The 17,661-nt window shown below is 40.2% G+C and overlaps 1 protein-coding gene across 13 annotated transcripts in view; it reads left to right on the forward strand.

Moving 5' to 3' along the window:
* The first annotated feature begins 674 nt into the window (after positions 1-674).
* QKI (QKI, KH domain containing RNA binding) overlaps positions 675-17,661 on the forward strand; it is a 259,728-nt gene continuing 242,741 nt past the window's right edge. For 11 of the 13 annotated variants that reach the window (XM_006115173.5, XM_006115169.5, XM_006115175.4 and 8 more), the window contains exon 1: positions 675-1,449. In XM_006115173.5, coding sequence (XP_006115235.1) covers positions 1,308-1,449 — 142 coding nt within the window. In that variant the 5' untranslated portion in view covers positions 675-1,307. The remainder of the gene's footprint in view (positions 1,450-17,661) is intronic. The other 2 variants (XM_089777320.1, XM_089777321.1) reach the window with 1 other exon arrangement.

The raw sequence follows: 17,661 nt of genomic DNA on the forward strand, positions 1-17,661 counted from the left end.
GTTCCCAGCCCGGGGCGAGGAGCTGCCCCCTCCGCGCTGCTGAGCGCCCCGGGATCCCTCCCCGCTCTGGGCGCCGGGGTAGCTGAGCGGCCGCTACCACGAGGCGTGTCCCGCACCTCACGCGTGGCTGCCGGAGGCTCCTATCAGCCCCGCGCCGCCCCTGCCGGCGACGTTGCTGTGGCTGCCGGGCCGTTACTCCTCCGCCCGCGTGACGCGCCACGCTCCCGGCCTCCTTTCCTCGCGCCTCGGCGGGAGGCGGCGCCAACGAAGGGACGACAGCCCCGTAAAGACGCGAAGTGTGAGGAGCACAGTCGCGCATGCGCCCCTCGGCGGGGCTTTCCCCTTCCTAGCAGCACGTGACTCCTCCCCCCTCCCCGGGATGAAGTAACAGGAGTTTGTTTTGAAGAGTTTTTTCATGCGTGCCTCTCTGAGGCGAGCCGGGGCCGCGCGCGCGGGGGGGGGGAGAACAGCGCGAGCCTCTCTCCGCGTGCGCCGCACGTAGCTCTTCACGTGCGGGGGGAGGGAGGAAAGGAAGGAAGAGCCGCGGAACGGCCTCCTGGCTCCGCCTCCCCCTATTCCCGTCAGAGCTTCCCCAGGGAGCTGCGCCCCCCGCCCCCTGGGCCCCGAGAGCGCGAGTGAGGCGCGGGTTGGCTCCGCCAAGTGGCGCCGCCGCTGTTCCCTGACTAACGGCCGCCCCGCCCCTGCTCCCTCCCCCCGGCGTGTCCCTTCCCCTCCCCCCCTCGTGTCCTGCCCCCTCCCCTGCCGCCGCCGCTGCTGCTGCTACCAGCGCAGCCTGGACTGAGGCGAACTCCGGAGCGAACTGAGGAGAAGTGAGGAGGCGGCGGCGGGGCTGAGACTCACCAGCCACAGGCAACGGGAGGGAGGAGGCAGGCGGCGAGGACACCGGGCGCAGCGCGGCGGCAGAGACCCAGCAGCGGCCGGGAGGAAACAACCAGCGGCGGCGGCTCCTCGGGAAGCAGCAGTGCCTGGCCGCCCCCCCTCCCTCGCCGTGGAGAGCAGACAGGGGCAGCGGCGCGGAGAGGAGCCGGGCTCAGCGTGTGCGCGCGGGAGGAGGAGGGGGGACCTGGAGGACTGCGCCGACCGGCCGGGGGCGCACGGAGCCGGGGAACCAGGGGCGACCGAGTTTCCTCCTTTCTGCACCCGGGACCTGGCGGCGGGGTTGGTTTGTTGCTGATTGAATCTTCTTCCTCCCCGGGGAGCCCCCCTCCCCGCCCGGATCCGGCCGGGCGCCCCGTGCCGTGGTTGGGCTGCGCGGCGGGCGCTCGCGGGCTCTGCGCGATTGGAATATGGTTGGGGAAATGGAAACCAAGGAGAAGCCGAAGCCGAGCCCCGATTATCTGATGCAGCTGATGAACGACAAGAAGCTGATGAGCAGCCTCCCTAACTTCTGCGGGATCTTCAACCACCTCGAGCGGCTGCTGGACGAAGGTAAAACACTCCCCCGGGCCTCCGCGCTACTCCTTGGAGCCGCCTGCGTTCTCCATTCCAGCCCCAAGAGCCGGGGGTGGGCGCTTCCCTGGCTCCTTCTCCTCCCGGGTCTCTTCAGACTCGATCTCGGCCTTTCTCTTCGCAAAACAAAGGGGCAGTGGGGTACCTCCAGTTTGTGCCTGCAGCATCAGAGGTGTGGTGGGGGATCTCGTCTTGTGTGGTCCCCCCCCCTCCGGTTTTCTGCACATTGTCTGTTAAATGAGGGGAAGGGGAACCACTACCTTATGGAGGAGAGGGAACGAACAGGAAGGGGAAAGGCGCTGAGGAATGTGGTTTGGGGGGGAAGGTGGGGGGACGGGAAGGTCGTTTTCAAGCTGTGTGGCTACTGGATCACGCTGGAAAGTATTGAAGGGAGAAATAGTACTATGTGGTGCCTTTTTTTTTGGAAGGGGGGCGGTCAGTCGACTTATTTTGCGGGCCTGGAGCCAAGGGAAGGGTGTTTTGGTGTCGGGATTTGGCTGTTCTGGAAGCTGCTTCAACTTGAACGACGAACGCCTGAGAGGCAGAGCTCCTTCCCCTTCTCTGGCACGGGCCCCCGCATTACCCCACCCCAAACTGGTCAAAGTAATAATTAAAAATTTCCTAGCGCCTGAGAAGGGAGCAGACTCTTCTCTCAGTTGTCGTTACCTTTTAAAGAAGCTAACCTAAAGAATCCTACGTGTGATTCTAGTTACTGAAAAGAATTAAGAAATAAATTCTCTGCTGCCAAATGTCCGCTGCTGCCTTCAGCCAGGGCGCCGTCTTTTCTGAGCCCCGCACCCAACTCCTTGCAAAGGGTGCAGAGAGGCCGCTTAGTCTGGGCCACATTCGTTCTCGCTTAATGATTCTTTTTCCCGGAGAGTGTTTACAAATCAATTATCTCATTTTAAAAGAATGTCAGACGTTTGAAACCTCAAACGTCGTCTGCCTGTTCTCTTTTAATAACTGCGTTATTGTAGCGAAGTTAAGTAGTCTCCTTGTATTTAGGGGGTTTTTAGGCTCTTTGTATGTTTAGGGTACCCGTTGGTGCTCAAACAATAGTACTCAGCTGAATGTACCGCCACTCACCTTGGTGGGAAACTACAAACTGAACTATTTAAATTATATTAAGCCGACTTTAGTAATCTGTGTAGAAATGAAAACCGTTGAAACAATTTCAACTGTGTGGAGAGTTTAACAAACTACAGGATTTTGAGAACTTATTGGAAAGGATTTCTGCCTGCAGTAATATTCCTTATTACTTGAAAGAAAACTTTGTCAAAAGATTTACTCCAGACGGGAAAATAATTGCTTATATTTCATAGGACAAAATATTTAAAAATGTGAAAATGAGAATGTAGCAGAAAATAACCTACCCAGAAAAGTACCTTTTTGGAAGGAAATGACTGGGGTGAAAAACAAGAATTGGTATAAATGGACTCTAGTAAGCAGTATTTCCATGGAGAAATTGTTTCTGAGGATTGCTTTTATAAATCTGGAGTGGATAAACGTGGTCATCACAAGAAACTACTTAGAACATATAATTATGATTGCTGTAAAATATTCTTCAGAAAGATTCAAAAACAAGGGATGTAAAATCAAAAAGAAACTGTATGAAGATACATTTAAATATACATGAACTCCACAGTGGCTTGGCAATGGATTTTAAAAAGTTCCTGAAGACTCTGAAAGTTATATGATCTGGGTGGGGGGGAGCCCTACTAAGTTTATTGGTCATAAGAACAAAAGAAACATCTCTTGTTTCAAATGGATATTGAAATAGAGGAATACATGAGGTCACTGCATCTTTTGAAGGTCATTGAATCCTGGAATACTTGGAAATCTGTTCTTTTAGCAAAGTTTGCTAAATCCAAAACAATGGATATGAGGACTGTGTGATGGAAGTTTAAAAACGTTACTGAACATTCACCGTCTCTTTTTCCAAACTGCTCATGCATTTTATGTTTCTGAATAGCCCAGGAAGCATTCTGCTGCTCTTTCAAGTATTCCTGCTCTTTTCTTGATTGCATTGGTGTTGGGATGGAAGAATTGCGGAGGCCGAAAACTTTCTGGAACGTTTAAAAAAAAAAAAAAAAAAAAGTTGCTTGTAAATCTAGTGAAAATTTCAAAGTGTGAACACTAAGGGGCGCCAGTTCTTTCTTTTTGTGAGAAAGATGAGGACAGATTTGTAAGGTCTTGCTAACCTTAATATTACAATTAGTATCTTTACTAGAAGATAGTCAAGAATTACATTTGATATGCTTAAATATCATACTTCTGTATTAAATAATTACGATATGCAGTGTTAGTGTATGAACTTTTATAAAAGAAACATGCACCATAGAAAAGTTAGCCACCTTTTTACACACATCACAATGGGCTAGGAAGAAATTCTACATAACTACTGTCAACAAAAAGAGCAAGTTAAATCTAATATTGTTTCCGGTTCAAAATATGTACCTTAATTTGTTTAGCTTTTTGGGACACCCAAGATTTAATTTAGAACACACAGAAGTGTGTGTGTGAGATAACTTTAAGATTTCTTAGTAACTCTCAAAATAGTACCAAATATTTATTACCTCTTAGGGAGGCAGTCATAGAAAAATAAAGAAGAAAGGGAGTTAGGTTATTTTTCATCAGCAATACAGTATGTTCACTTTTCAATAATTACATTACTGTTTTAATAGTAATGGTAGTTTCTGTTCCAGGATATCTTCATTTTTAAGAAGCTACCACAAAACATGGAATATACAGGACATGTTAGGCTTTATATAGATTCAATTATGTATGCTTTTGGAGACATAACATTTCCAAAGGATTAGCAACTGCATCTCTTTTGTTTATTCCCTACCATCCTAATTAAAATACGCATGTACTTAAAAATCCCTTGATTTTAAAAACATTAATTTCTACTAAAACAATTTTCTTATACTGCATTATAGAGTTTAGGTTTTTTTTGTACATGATCTTATTTAAAGACAACAAATGGAGTGCATGTGATCTTGTAATTCCTGTGTTAAATCAGAAGCAGAAATTGAACCATGTATTCTGCTATCTGATTGTCTGGGACTTTTGTTACTCTTTTTACTCTCTCAAGCTGTTATAATATTTATCTTAAGTGACTTGCGAAACAGCCCATTCTATTCTGAACTTTGTTATTCAAAACATATTTTCATTTTCTGTACATTTCTCTGAAGACTGATCTTTGAAGAAACTGATACTTCATGCTGAACTTTGATTGAAGACCCTTGGCTTAGCTTTTTTTCAGCTTTAACATCAGCTTAAAGGTTTATAGTGGAGGTTATGAATGTGGGCTTTCTTTTAAAAAAATCTCTATAAAACTCTGCTTTGCTTACAACTATTTCTCAAGTTGCAGCCATTTCAACTCATGTAAAAAAAGAGTTGTTTTGAGATTAACAAGGATGTTTAAAATGAACATCATAATAGCTAGGAAGTTGAATTGTTTTTATCAGACTAGCGCAAACTTGTTGAGGTTTTTTTTCCTGAATGTCAAATAGGCTGTATTTCCTGTAATTGTTTGCACCATCAAATGAGATTTAACTTTTTGCATTAGATCTTAGTTTCTAAAATACTTGAATATTTTGTTTAACCTATATTATGATTTTGATAACTTAAATTTTTACTTTTCCCTTTAAAATATGTCCTCTTTCACAAAAAAATAATTTTCACTTCTTGAACTTGGTCATCTAGAAATGAAGGATTTTGAACTCTGTCAGTGGAAGTTTAGTTCAGACGTATTCTGGAATAAAAAAAAATCAGGTTTATTTGAAACTATGGTTTTTAACCTTTCTTTACATTTTTTAGAGAATAAAAGGTATATTCTGATCTTAATAGAAGGCATTTCTAAAATACATAAATTCTATCAATGAGTTTAAAATGTTAGTCAAGTAGTCTCACTAGCTATGGATGTTAAAATGTTTTCTATATTTGTCAGTAATCCTGACTTTTAGAGTAACTTAGCTTACTGTTTAAGAATATCTTTGAACTCCTGAAGCTACAAATGGTAAGATTTTGATGCACTTTGGTATTATGCATCTCTAATAATATCTGGTCTTTGACTTTCAGAGACTATGTATGCATGTGGACTCCCCAAAGAGCTGCAGTTCTTCATAGTATTGTTCTTTACTCTAAGGCCCTACCCAAAAGCCTTTTGCTTCAGTGTAACTTGCTCTCTTTAGGAGTGAGGGACTTAAAGATAAATCCAATCAAAAACTCTTTATTTGTGTGTATACATGTTTCTGAAAGGAAATGATGAATTAGGCCTTTTTTTTGGGCTGCTTTTGAAAACAAATATTAGTTTCAAACAAATGTAAAACATGTTAGGGTCAACCTGACTATTAGTAGAAACAACAAATTTAACTATTAATGTCTTGAGATTTAAATTAGATGTATGTTGCTCTCCATTAGTCCCTACACTGGCTCCAAAAAAAGTGAATATCAAAGCTGAACTATGAAGGGCCAAATGCTACAGGTTTTTATAAGTGGTCCACTTGGCCTCAGCCAGGCTGCTTGCATTACTAAAGTTTGCAGGAATGGATACCAAGACTGTAAATGTTTCTTTGAGATAATTTGGTTAACTTTACACATGATTAGTTTGGTTTACTTAATTTGGTTAACTTTACACATGATTAGTTTGGTTTACTTAAATGAGGATACTAGCATAGGCAAAGTTAAACCAGGTGAAGGGCTCTCGAGGGTCAAAACCTTAAATATGTGTCTTTTCAGAATACAAGTGAGAGGTAAATGTGCCATTAATAGTGTACACAATACACACATCTGTTTTCTGTGTAGATATTAATACCCACTTTACTGTTGAACCTTTTCAGGCACTTGTTGCTGCAACTGTATGTATAAGATTCTTATTGGACCGTTCCACTTTATAGGCTGACATACAGCAACAGACAAGCTTGTAGAGCTCCAGAATCTGTTTAAAAGGTCTGTAGTTACAGGTATTGCATGTTCCCATTAGAAATTTGTTAGAATACTTTTAAAAACAAAAGCCACATTGGAATTCTAAATAAGTTTTATTCTTACAGTCTTCTGAATTATTTGGGGACCGCAAGTTAAAACATCACTTCTTTCTTAAAGAAGCATGAAGAGTTTAAAATCCTCTCATAAACATGATTTTTTTTTCATTTTCTGATACAAAACCATTAGTTTATTTTTTTCATTGCTTGAAAGGAAGTTGGCAAATAGAAAATCATTTTGTATGTAAGATTATGTACTACAATATTACAACTCAGAGTAGAACAGCTTTTCTGTTTTTTGTTTAAGCATTTGAAAGCAAATTGTGTATGTTCCATTATTAGTGGGTGACTATCCGTTATAAACATAAGCAGAGGAGAAACCCCCTTTTTTCAAATTAATTTATAACCGTATTCACAGTATACCATTTAAAGGGTACGTTAACAGAAAATATTCAACCAGTATAGAATGCATTGGACAATCCTGATTTAGAGATCTGCATTTTCTATACTTTTCTGCTTACTAGAATTATTTTATGTAATAGGGTCACTTTAGCTTTGGAAACTTTACTTTTGCATTTTCAGCCAATCAAGAGCAGTACATGGCTCTTCATAATTACTGTATTTTTAAAGATCTGCTAGCACCTACAGAATTTGGAAAATATTAGAAACACTTCTGTCAATGAATATATTTTCACCAACCTTTTTACTTTTCTTTAAAACCAGGAAAAGGCCATGATTCGGTGAAATATTTTTTTTCTCATTGTGTTCATAAGTGACTCTCCTGGCTGCATATTCTTTATCTTAACTAATGCCCAATAATTAGTTGTAATATAAATAGCTATCACTTCAGATAAGCTATTGGCCAAGCCCAAACTAGATTAAGCAGAGTAGTTAATGTTTTTATAACTAATGGAGAAAAAAATACTATAAAAATTTAATCAACAGAAGTTTCTAAATATTTTTTTCCCCAAATTGCTTAGGTGTTGGCAGCTCTCAATAATGTAATAATTATGGAAAGTGATATGTTAATGTGGATGGATAGAAAATCCAAAAGTCAAGTTTCCAAAGCAAAGGCTTAAAAAAAATCTGTGACTTTCCCATAGATGGTATGTGTATTAGGAAGGGAAGGTGGGATGTGAAAATTTTCATTTCTATTTCACTAACTTTTTTTTTTTTTTTTTGACAAATACACTTTTTCCATTACTGATCCTTGTTAAAAAAGCTTTCTGTCTGGAAGAGAACACACTTTAAAATCAGAACTATAAAACAGGGATGAGATCTATTTTAAAAAAAAAGTGTTTTAATTATGTAGACCACTAGAAAATAACTGCTGATCTTGTATATGCCTGACAGGAGAGATGATCTGTGTTATGCTGACTAACTACTGGGCCATCCTGACAGCTCAAGTTGTTTGAAGTACATCAGGAGTCTGCCATAAAAACTGGGTTATACTTTGCTTCTCTGATGAAGGTGGAAAAAACTCTTCATCAAGAGGAGTTAATACATGAAATTCTTCCACTCAGTGACCTTTTTTATTGAAATAAATTCAAAAGGTTCTTATTGAGACTTACGAGTTTTGTTAAGGACTGCATATATCAAATATTTCTTGTATTCTGAAGTTTGTTACAAATACAAAATATTCTAATACTAAAAACCAGTTGAAGTAATAAAATAAACTTCATGACATCAAATTTGAGTTAATTCATTTGTCCATTGGATATACTGAATTACTCTGTAGTTGGAGGGGTATTTATTGATAAGCAGACTGGAGCTATGAATAATCTGCAGAATGCAATCTTGTTCATTGACAGTCGAGATTTTGTTTCTATGTTGTGAATATTAAACCACCTTTATTGCTAAACAGTGTGAATAACAATTTTGCTGCTTATTCTTTTTTCATTGATGACCTTTGATATAAATGAACATTTAATTTTTATAGTGAAGTTTTTCCAATATAATTATACAAACAAAGTGGCCCTGATAATCTCAAACAGAAAGTGATGCTTAACCTTAACTACTGCAGAACTATTGTTCTGCTATAATTTTATCTGTTTTGTGGTCATAAACTGTACTGATACTTGATTATCCAAGTTAGGATAAAATGGGGGTGAGTTTCAGTATGCTATGTTTTTTATGTGTATCTGGCTTTAGAACTTGAAGTTCCAGCTTTTAATAGTCAATAATTCCTTCACAGCTATTTGTGTATACATTTGGAGACGGTAACAAAATACCAGTTTTAAGTATACTGATTTAGTAAAAGTACTAATTGTAAGTGCACTACTCCTCCTCTGTTTTTGGCATATGTTTTTATCTTTGTCTTAACTGACTTATTTTTTTGGACAGTAAGTGAAAAATTTGACTAGTTTTCACCACAGTTACTGAGAGAAATGATACAGTGAAGGGGAGATGGCAGCACAGTTGTTAAAACTTTGTGCAACAGGGTTTCAGTAAGCACTACACTTTTGTATAAATAAATGTCTGTTAGGTTTTTCGGGGAGCGGGGGGGCAATTCAGTGCATACATGGGTATAGGAGCATTCATCCTGTCAAAAGCCAATGGGATTTATGCTCTCAATTTAAGTACTTTTGAAAATCTTATTCTTTGTGTGGAAGTTGAAATACATTAGAATGGAATAAAATGTCTTCACCATTAAATTGCTATTAGGGTAGGTTTCTGTACTTTTAGATAACCAATCCTAGGAACTGCGTGATCTTATTCTGTTCTAGGAAGTGTTCTTAATTTTCATTTAAAAAACACAATCAGGACACTTCTGAGGAGAATAAACTAAGAAATATGTACTGCACATTTGACATTCATGTGTTTAGCAGTATAGCAGTTTAAAACATTTTAATGAGAATTTATAGTGATTTTTTTTCAAAAGGAAAAGTTCAGGTAAAGTTATTTCTGCAGAGATACTAGATGGAGAGCTGCAGGGACTTAAGTTTCTCATTTATCAGCTGAAAAGGTAATATGTGAGCAAAGGTGGTGGAAGATTCTCATCTGTTTCATCCCTCTTGTGGGTGAACCTTCTCTGGGTTGAGACTCATCTGGGATTTATATATGTTCGGTCACCTGCATCTGAGGTTGCCAATAGGTGTCAAATAGTGTTTATTTTGTTTGTCTCAGTCTAGTTTCAAATGGACAATCCCATCTTATTGGTCTGCTAGCATCCAGTGTTAAACAAGGAAGTTTCCAGCCAAGTTTAAGCCTTCTACATCTTTTTCTCTTAGTTTTTCAGTCTATTAAATGCATTATCTTGGGGAGCCGCCTAGGCTTTGCTTTCTGGAAAACTTATTCCCCTGTGCTCAGCTATATATTCTCTTACTTTGGCTGCTGTTCTTTGTCTAATGTTTGATAAAGGGAATGAGGAGTTTCTCCAAAGGAGATGGCAGTGGCACATAACATTTTTGGTTGGCAGTTACTAAAAAAAGCAGTTTGCTGTGAAGTGCTTGTATTTGTGATACTGATACTCCTTAAGTGGTGGCAGCTTGCTTAGGACTTGTGTAAATTATGGGTTAATTAATTTAGTCTTAATCTAAATGCCTTTAAATCTTCACATGGAAAGTCACTACACAGTTCCTGAATACTGCTGTGGAGGAAGTTTAAACTTGTAATTGAGGTGCTGTACTTCAAATCCTTTTGATTTAGATTCATGGAAAAAAATTGGAGTTTCCTCTGTCCTTGTATTGTCCAGTGCTAATTTCTCACTGAAGTGTATCAAATTCAATCTACTTGAGTGTTCATGTCTTAGGCTTTGTCTGTGCTACGCAGCTTTTAGTGACACAGACGTATTGACACAGCAGTGAGACAGTGTAGCGGCTGTTCGCTGGCACTTTTTCAGACACAATACTTCTATCCCCAATGATTGGCATTCGTGTTGTCAACAGGAGGGCACTCCAGCTGTCAACATGCTGTTTATGCTGACAATTGCTGTGGCAAAAACCTTTTTCTTTCAGGGGGTGGAGAGGTTAGCACCTCTGAGCAACAAAAGTTTTGTCATTCTGTTGCTAGTGTAGATTAGGATGTTAAAAAGCAGGTAATTGGATAAATGTGTAATTTAAGAGAATCTCAGAGGTTACCTTTACCTGCAGTGTGGGGCTGCAGCTGGCTTCCAGTGTGGTATCCGAGACTTTTAGGCCAGCTCCCAACACGCATCAGATCCTGCAGCCCCACTCCCAGGGGAAGCAGGGGCAGGCTGGCTACCCTGGAGCAGGGCTGGAGCCAGTGTGTAATCGTCAGTGTTAATTGATTAGTCCAGGGTTATTGGTTAACCATTTAAACGGTTAAACTTTCACATTCGTAGTATAGGTATAGCCATAATGTGACCAGCATGAGTTGAATTTAGTTTACATATGCCCTGTGACGCATTACAACCAACCAAACTAAAATTTCTAAATGCTGTACTTTGTAAGCTACAGGTTGGACCTGCAGCATGCTTGGGACTGCACCAAGGAATTTGTTAGAACAGGGAAGGTCAGTGCTCTCCTGCTGGACACTGTCCCCTGCTGTTAGGTTTTCCTCCTGGCCTTCAGCCCTGCTCCAAGGTGCCAGCCTTGGATACTGGGCTCCACTCCTGGCCGACCGTCTGGGCGCCCTGTGACTGGCCCAGTGGTGCTCCCTGCCTTGGTTCTCTCCCAGCTGCTGACCTCCCTGTGCTTCTGGCTCTGGCTTCAAGCTTTGCTAAGCTTCTGACCTGGCTGGGGCTTCCAGCAGCTTGCCCCCTCTGCCAGCCCTGCTGCATTCCCAACTGCGCTTCTGACCTTGGTGGGGCTTCATTGTGAAAATTAGTTATTTAATATAAGAATATAGTATGCTTTGGAAGATGGTTGAATTTGCATATAAATATCTCAAGGCTCGATTTGGCCCAGAGAGCAGGTTAGATTATTTGTGAGGGTGGTTTTTTTCCACACATGCAATTGTTATTATGTTCAGTAAAGAATGGCAGTGTTTTTAAGAAATAACGTAGACAAGTAACAGTAGTAGTATAATTTAAAAAAGAATTGTTAGTCATAAGCAAATAAATTACCATAAAACTTATAATAGTATTTTGCTTTTTTTCCTCCTCATAGAAAGACTTGTTTTTGTGGCCAGCCACTGAAGCATAAATTGTTTTTGGAGAGAGAATTGAAAAATGTTAATTGAAATATTTACAACTGTTCGATACAGAATCAAAACCATCTTGGGTAGAAATATAAAAATCAGACACTAGCTTGTTTCAGGTAGGACTATTCATAAAAAAAATACAGAATTTATGAAGTAAAACATCCAGCTCTCTAGAAAGTGTGTGTGCGCGCGCACTAACTTTATGAGCCTTAAGTAAAACCATTTGCAGATAGGTGTTCTGTAGTGATCAAGGGTTGATTTAGATTAAATTCCATAGGTATTGCAATGTTTCCAATTGCTTATAATTCAGGTGTCACTTCTAGGGAGCCAAAGGAGAGTGCATTAGCTATACAGATAATAGGGTACATAAAACTAGTGCCTATTGATTTACTAACTGTGTTTTATTCATAACTATTCATGAGGAAACTTGTTGGTTCCAAATGGGAGGTTTAATGCACATTGAGGCTACTTGGTAGTTCAGAGTTTTAATATTGCTAAGTGTCTTCAGTCAGAAAGGTACACTTGCGTCAGCCTCAGATTAACATAAGGTGAATAACAGAGCAATTTATCACCCAGGCAGCCCTGAAAAGTGTCAGCAAGAAGGTTGACGATGATGAATTGGATAGAAGTGGGTGCTGCAATAGATAGCCACTACACCCTACTGTTAAGGCCACAATCTTAGAGAGGGATGGCAGTTGATATTTAGCTATATTCAGGGTAATTAAGTGAGGAGGAGCTGCAATCCTGTGCTTGACTGAGTAGAAAACATGTTCCTTTATACTTCGAAGAATGTTAGCGACTTTTTTAGCTTAGACTGGCAAATGAACAACAGAATCTTACAATATGGAAAAGGATTTTTGAACACCGGATGTATTTAGAACTGATAAGAGTTGCTACATTCCTGAGGCAGATTCCTGAAGTTCAATTAAATGTCATGACTGTTTTTAGTAATCTTACAGGACAGTAGACTTACTGTGCAAATATTAATTGGAAGCAAGATTATTTAAATTTAGGCTTCAAAGTTAATTATCTCAAAGTTTAACATTTTATGTCTTTGAGTCCAGTTATGATATTTCTGCATTATGCAGTAAAGCAGGTGCATTGAGAATAAAGAAATAGCCATGAACACAATAGTATATTTGTCTCAAATAATTTCAAGTATTCACATTTCAGGTTGTATGCCACTTGCATGTCTTACTCTGTTTCTTTAGACCATTATAAGGTGTTAACAGATTTATAAATCGTTAACCTTTTCTGTACACTTTGGCTTCTCTAGGGTTTGCCTGCTTGTAAAATGCTACAGAGGCTTAACTGAACTGTAGCAACTGTGCTGCTGCAGTACTATAGGGCAAGTCTATGCCCCAGTGCTATTCTGGTGTAGCTGCGCTACTGTAATGTGTCTGGTGAAGACATGCTATGCCAATGGGAGAGCATGCTCTTGTCAGCATAATTACATCACCTCAGCAAGAAGCAGAGGCTATGTCAATAGGAGACTGTCTCCCGCCTACATAGTGCTGATGTCAATAACACGAAACTTGCTTGGGGGTAAGGAACCTTTTCACATCCCTGAGTGATGTAAATTGTATTGATGTAGGTAGTAGAATAAACCTGCCTTCAGTGAAGGTCCTACCTACACTAATTGGAGGGCTCTTGTCTGTGTAGGTCGGGCATGTCAAACAGGCCTCTAGCAGGCCATATGTGTCCTGATGGAAATTTTTTGTGGCCCACCACTACATTTTTATAAAAGAATAAAGTGCGTCCTGCTGGCCGCTCGAAGCACGTGGCTGAGTGCAGATCACAGCTGGCTGACGGGCTGCTCTGTCTACGGCACCGCAGTGAATGCTCACGGCCGGTCGGGCTGCTTGGCGCTCCAGCACGTGCTCACAGCTGGCTGGGTTGCTCTGTGCTGGGCACTCCAGCGCATGCTCACAGCCAGACGGCCATTTTGCATAGGCATCAAGCGCCTGCTCACAGCTGACTGTTGTGTTCACAGTGCCCCAGTGCCTGAGGAAGAAATGTGTGGTGGCAGCGGCGGTGGCTCCGGGACCCAGGCATTAGGTTGGAGAGGCTAGGAGTGCCTGACTCTGGCGGAGAGGGGAGACATTGGGTTAGAGGGTGTGTGTGCCTGGCTCTGGGAGAGGGATGAGGTATTGGCTTAGATCAGGAGTAGTGGGGAGCTCTGGGGGAGCAGAAGGGAGGGATTGGGTTAGAATGGGGGTATGGGAGTGCTGGCTTTGGGGGAGAGGAGAGGGATATTTTGTTAACATTTTGTTTGTTTATTCCCAAATAAAATCACAAAATGTATATAAATTTTATGTCAATAAATGTCATTTTTTTTGAAATTGCATGAATATTATATGCTTATGCAAAATCTCAAACTTACAATGTATCTGAAATTTTCACAGAAGCCTGTTCTGTTTGATTAACCACGGTCTATTCTTGTCTTTATTTCAACAAAACAAGTTACATATCATATAAAAAAGTACCTTAAATTTATATTTAAATTACAATTTTTTTTATATGGGCCCAGAGCAATTTTACACATCAGATTATTGTATTGTATTAAAACAAGACCTGAAAAATTATAAAATATAACTAAAACATAATCTATAATGATAAATAATTATGACTTTCCGATAGAAGTACATTTTCTTTGGTGGCCCTGAAAGCTATCAGTTTTTGTTTGTGTGGCCCTTAGTAGGTTTAGAGTTTGACATGCCTGATGTAGGTAATCCACTTCCCTGAGTGTGGTAGATAAGCAGAAGGGAGATAAGCAGAAGGGAGAATTCTCCCATCTCCCTAGTGCTGTCTATGATGGGGGTTGGATTGGTTTAACTGAGTCATTCGGGGGTGTGGGAGGGTGGTTTTTATACTAACTTAATTTCTTAGTGTAGACCAGGCCTTAGTGTTTAGCTGAACTTCTGATTAACAGTGCATGAGTCTCTAAAAGAGGCAGGCATTTATTAGTACAGATGTATTCAGCAATCCTAATTAGCATTATAATTAATTGGAGGATGCAGATTCACCTACTTCTGTAGTTGTGAATTATTACTAATTCTGGTATTTATGCTTGCCTCTTAACTTTGACTCCATGCTTATAGTGAAGTGGGTTTTTGCTTGCAAAAGTTTATGCCCAAATAAATGTTAGTTAAGGTGCCACAGAACTCCTCATTTTTGTGGTTACAGACTGACACTGCTACCCCTCATGATACCTCTCATAGATTTGGTATTTGGTTTAAAAAAAATTTTTTTAAATTGCTGTTGCCCATGTTTGTATAAAATTTGATTATTAAAGCAACTTTATAAAGCTATTTCCCTGTTTATCATTTATGTTGTTGATTTCACAAAGGTTTAAAAACACAGAATTACTTCCCTAGGAGTCAGTTTGGAAACTTACAGTATAGGGGAGTAGTTAAATGTGCTTAGGACAGGGAAATCCAACAGATCCAAAAAATAAAATAACCTGATTGCATCTGACTAAATATTGCATGTTCTAGTCACATATCTGTAGTTTCAATACTTAGTCCTTCCGTAGGCATGGATGTCACTGGATTTTCCATGCCTGGTTCCTTTACAGGTCCTTTCAAGAGCTCTGCCCTGGCCACATGACAGAAACAGGAAGGGTTGCTGCTTTCCAGTTCATAACCTATAGTCCATTGACTCTCCTGGCCTCCTATCATCTCGCTTTCTGCTTCCTTAAGCATTCCTGAGGACTCTCTTGGACTTACTGTTTATGGTTAGAACCTGTACAAGCATGGCTATTATGGTTGGGTTTAAAGTGTTAAGTACTGAGAAAAGACACTAGCTAACTGAATGGCTGGAATGTCCACAGGAACATTTAGTGTGGTACCATTATGGTATATAGACCAATTAATGGGCCACATGATATTGCAGTTAAATTACACCTGGTGGTCATTGCCTCATTATTCTCACTAGAAACATTAAAACCCTTTTATGTTTTGTTACTAGAACAGAGGATAGATGTGTAAATGTACTAAATTGTGTAGTTTAGTAATATTACAGTTCAGTTGTGCCCAAGAACATCCCGGCAATTCTGTTTCACTTTTATGGGGGCAGTCTCAGAGATACCATGAATAAAGGTTGTGGGATCAAGCTGCAAACGGTTACATATATTGGGCTTGAATATCTGTTTAGATTGGGAGAAAAATATTTTAAACTTCACTTGACTTTCAGAAAAAACAGTTGTGTTGACTGAGGCCTGACAAATCCGTTTGCCAGCAACAAGTTCAATTTTCTTTGTCATTTAACTTAGGAGAGCAGTTACATTTAATAGGCTGAACTCTGGTTATTGATCCCTCTTTACCATGTACATATGTGAATTAGCCATTGTTTTAAGATGTAAATATCCTTTTATTTGGCACTCTCTCTTGAATTGGAAACATTGAAAAGACACTCCTAAAACTACTGTACTCAATCATGTTAAAAATGTTAACTTACAGATATAATAAATATCATCCACAATTAAATGTTCTGTTCATTTAGGTGATTTGTATTTAACATTCTTTCTTTTTAAATTAAAAAGACACAATCAACGTAGTTCACGTGCTATTTCCAAACAAATTTTACACTTTGAGAGGAACATCTTTCAGTAAAACAAGAGAAGACTATTGCTGGTTAGAGTATAACCTCAGGTCTGGAGGCCAGGTGCGGCCCTCGGCTTGTCTGGATCTGGCCCCCAAGGCTCAGGGCCCTTCCCCAACATGGGAGAATCTACACTGATGCTCCAGTTCCTACACTGCCCCCTGTAGGGCTGGAGCGCACAATCTACTAGGCTGGGCCTTGCCAGACTTGGGTGTGCGAGGGGATTGTGGAGAGTGTCTTTCTCCTCATTTGGGGGTCACTGTGAGGGTTTTTTCTGCTTTTCACTTGTGTGTGGCCCCTGACTGAATTTTCTGTAGATCAGTGGCCCCCAACTCAAAAAAGATTCCTCATCCCAGTATAGCCATTATACATTATTTTTATAAACCTTAGAATAAAACAGCTTTTATCATTTGTTCGCAGTAGTAATAGTGTCAGACAGTAAACTGTAAAATCATAATCTTCTGTACATTAATTGACCATTCAAACATTGAAAATGCTGCCTTACAAGTTTGATAGGATTTTGTAGCCAAATAACTCTCTCTGCTGATATTGGATGTTAACTTGAGTTATAGATACATTGTAACTCGAAAATCCCATTTGAAGACCTTGCACCTACTATATTCGTTACGCATACAATTGCTGTAACTGAAAAGTTAGTGAAGGAAATGCTAATCTGTTTAATTTGTATATAGACTAGCTCTCATTGTATTGTCAGTGTCACTGTTAGTCCTTATGAGGCCAGGTTTCAGAGGTAGAAGTGTTAGTCTTTTTCAGCAGAAAGAACAAGGAGTCTGGTGGCACCTTAAAGACTGACAATTGTATTATGGCGTAAGCTTTCATGAGTTGCAGCTTGCTTCATGAAATACATGCAGGAAAAGAAACAGATAGTTGGGGGAGGGAGTACAAAGATGGGAGCTAACTCAATCAGGATGGATGTGAATAAGAAGGTAAAAATACCTAACCTGGGAAAATTACTTATAGTAATGAGGAAACCATTCCCAGTCTCTATTCAGGCCCATTTTGATGGTGTCAAATTTGCATATGAATTCCACATTGCAGCCTGGTTTTCAAGTTTTTTTGCATGAGGATGGCAGCTTTCAAGTTTGTGTGTGTGTCCTGGGAGGTTAGAAGTCATGAGGTCAGTAAGTTTCACCCATGCTAGAAAGATGTTTTCTAAACAGAAGAGAAGGAAAACCATAATACTTTTAAAGGAGGTTAAATAAAGCAGTCCCACTTCTGAAGGGTGCTTTACCACACATCAAATTTTTAAATGTCAACTTAAAAAAAATCAAGTTTAGTGGCCTGTTAGTTTTATGTTTTCTGATCACTGGTGCACTTTGAAGTATATCTTGAAGTTAGGATAGTTAAAACCAAATTAAGGGTTAAGCTTCTAATCTGAATAGTGCTTTCTATTTATAGGTCACCACACACATTCTATAGTTGATTCCCTTGTATCTGATAGTGAGATCAGTGCAAAATATACACTTGATTGACTTAACTT

Source organism: Pelodiscus sinensis, chromosome 3 (assembly GCF_052426305.1).
Source record: "Pelodiscus sinensis isolate ZL-2025 chromosome 3, ASM5242630v1, whole genome shotgun sequence".
Taxonomy (NCBI): domain Eukaryota; kingdom Metazoa; phylum Chordata; order Testudines; family Trionychidae; genus Pelodiscus; species Pelodiscus sinensis.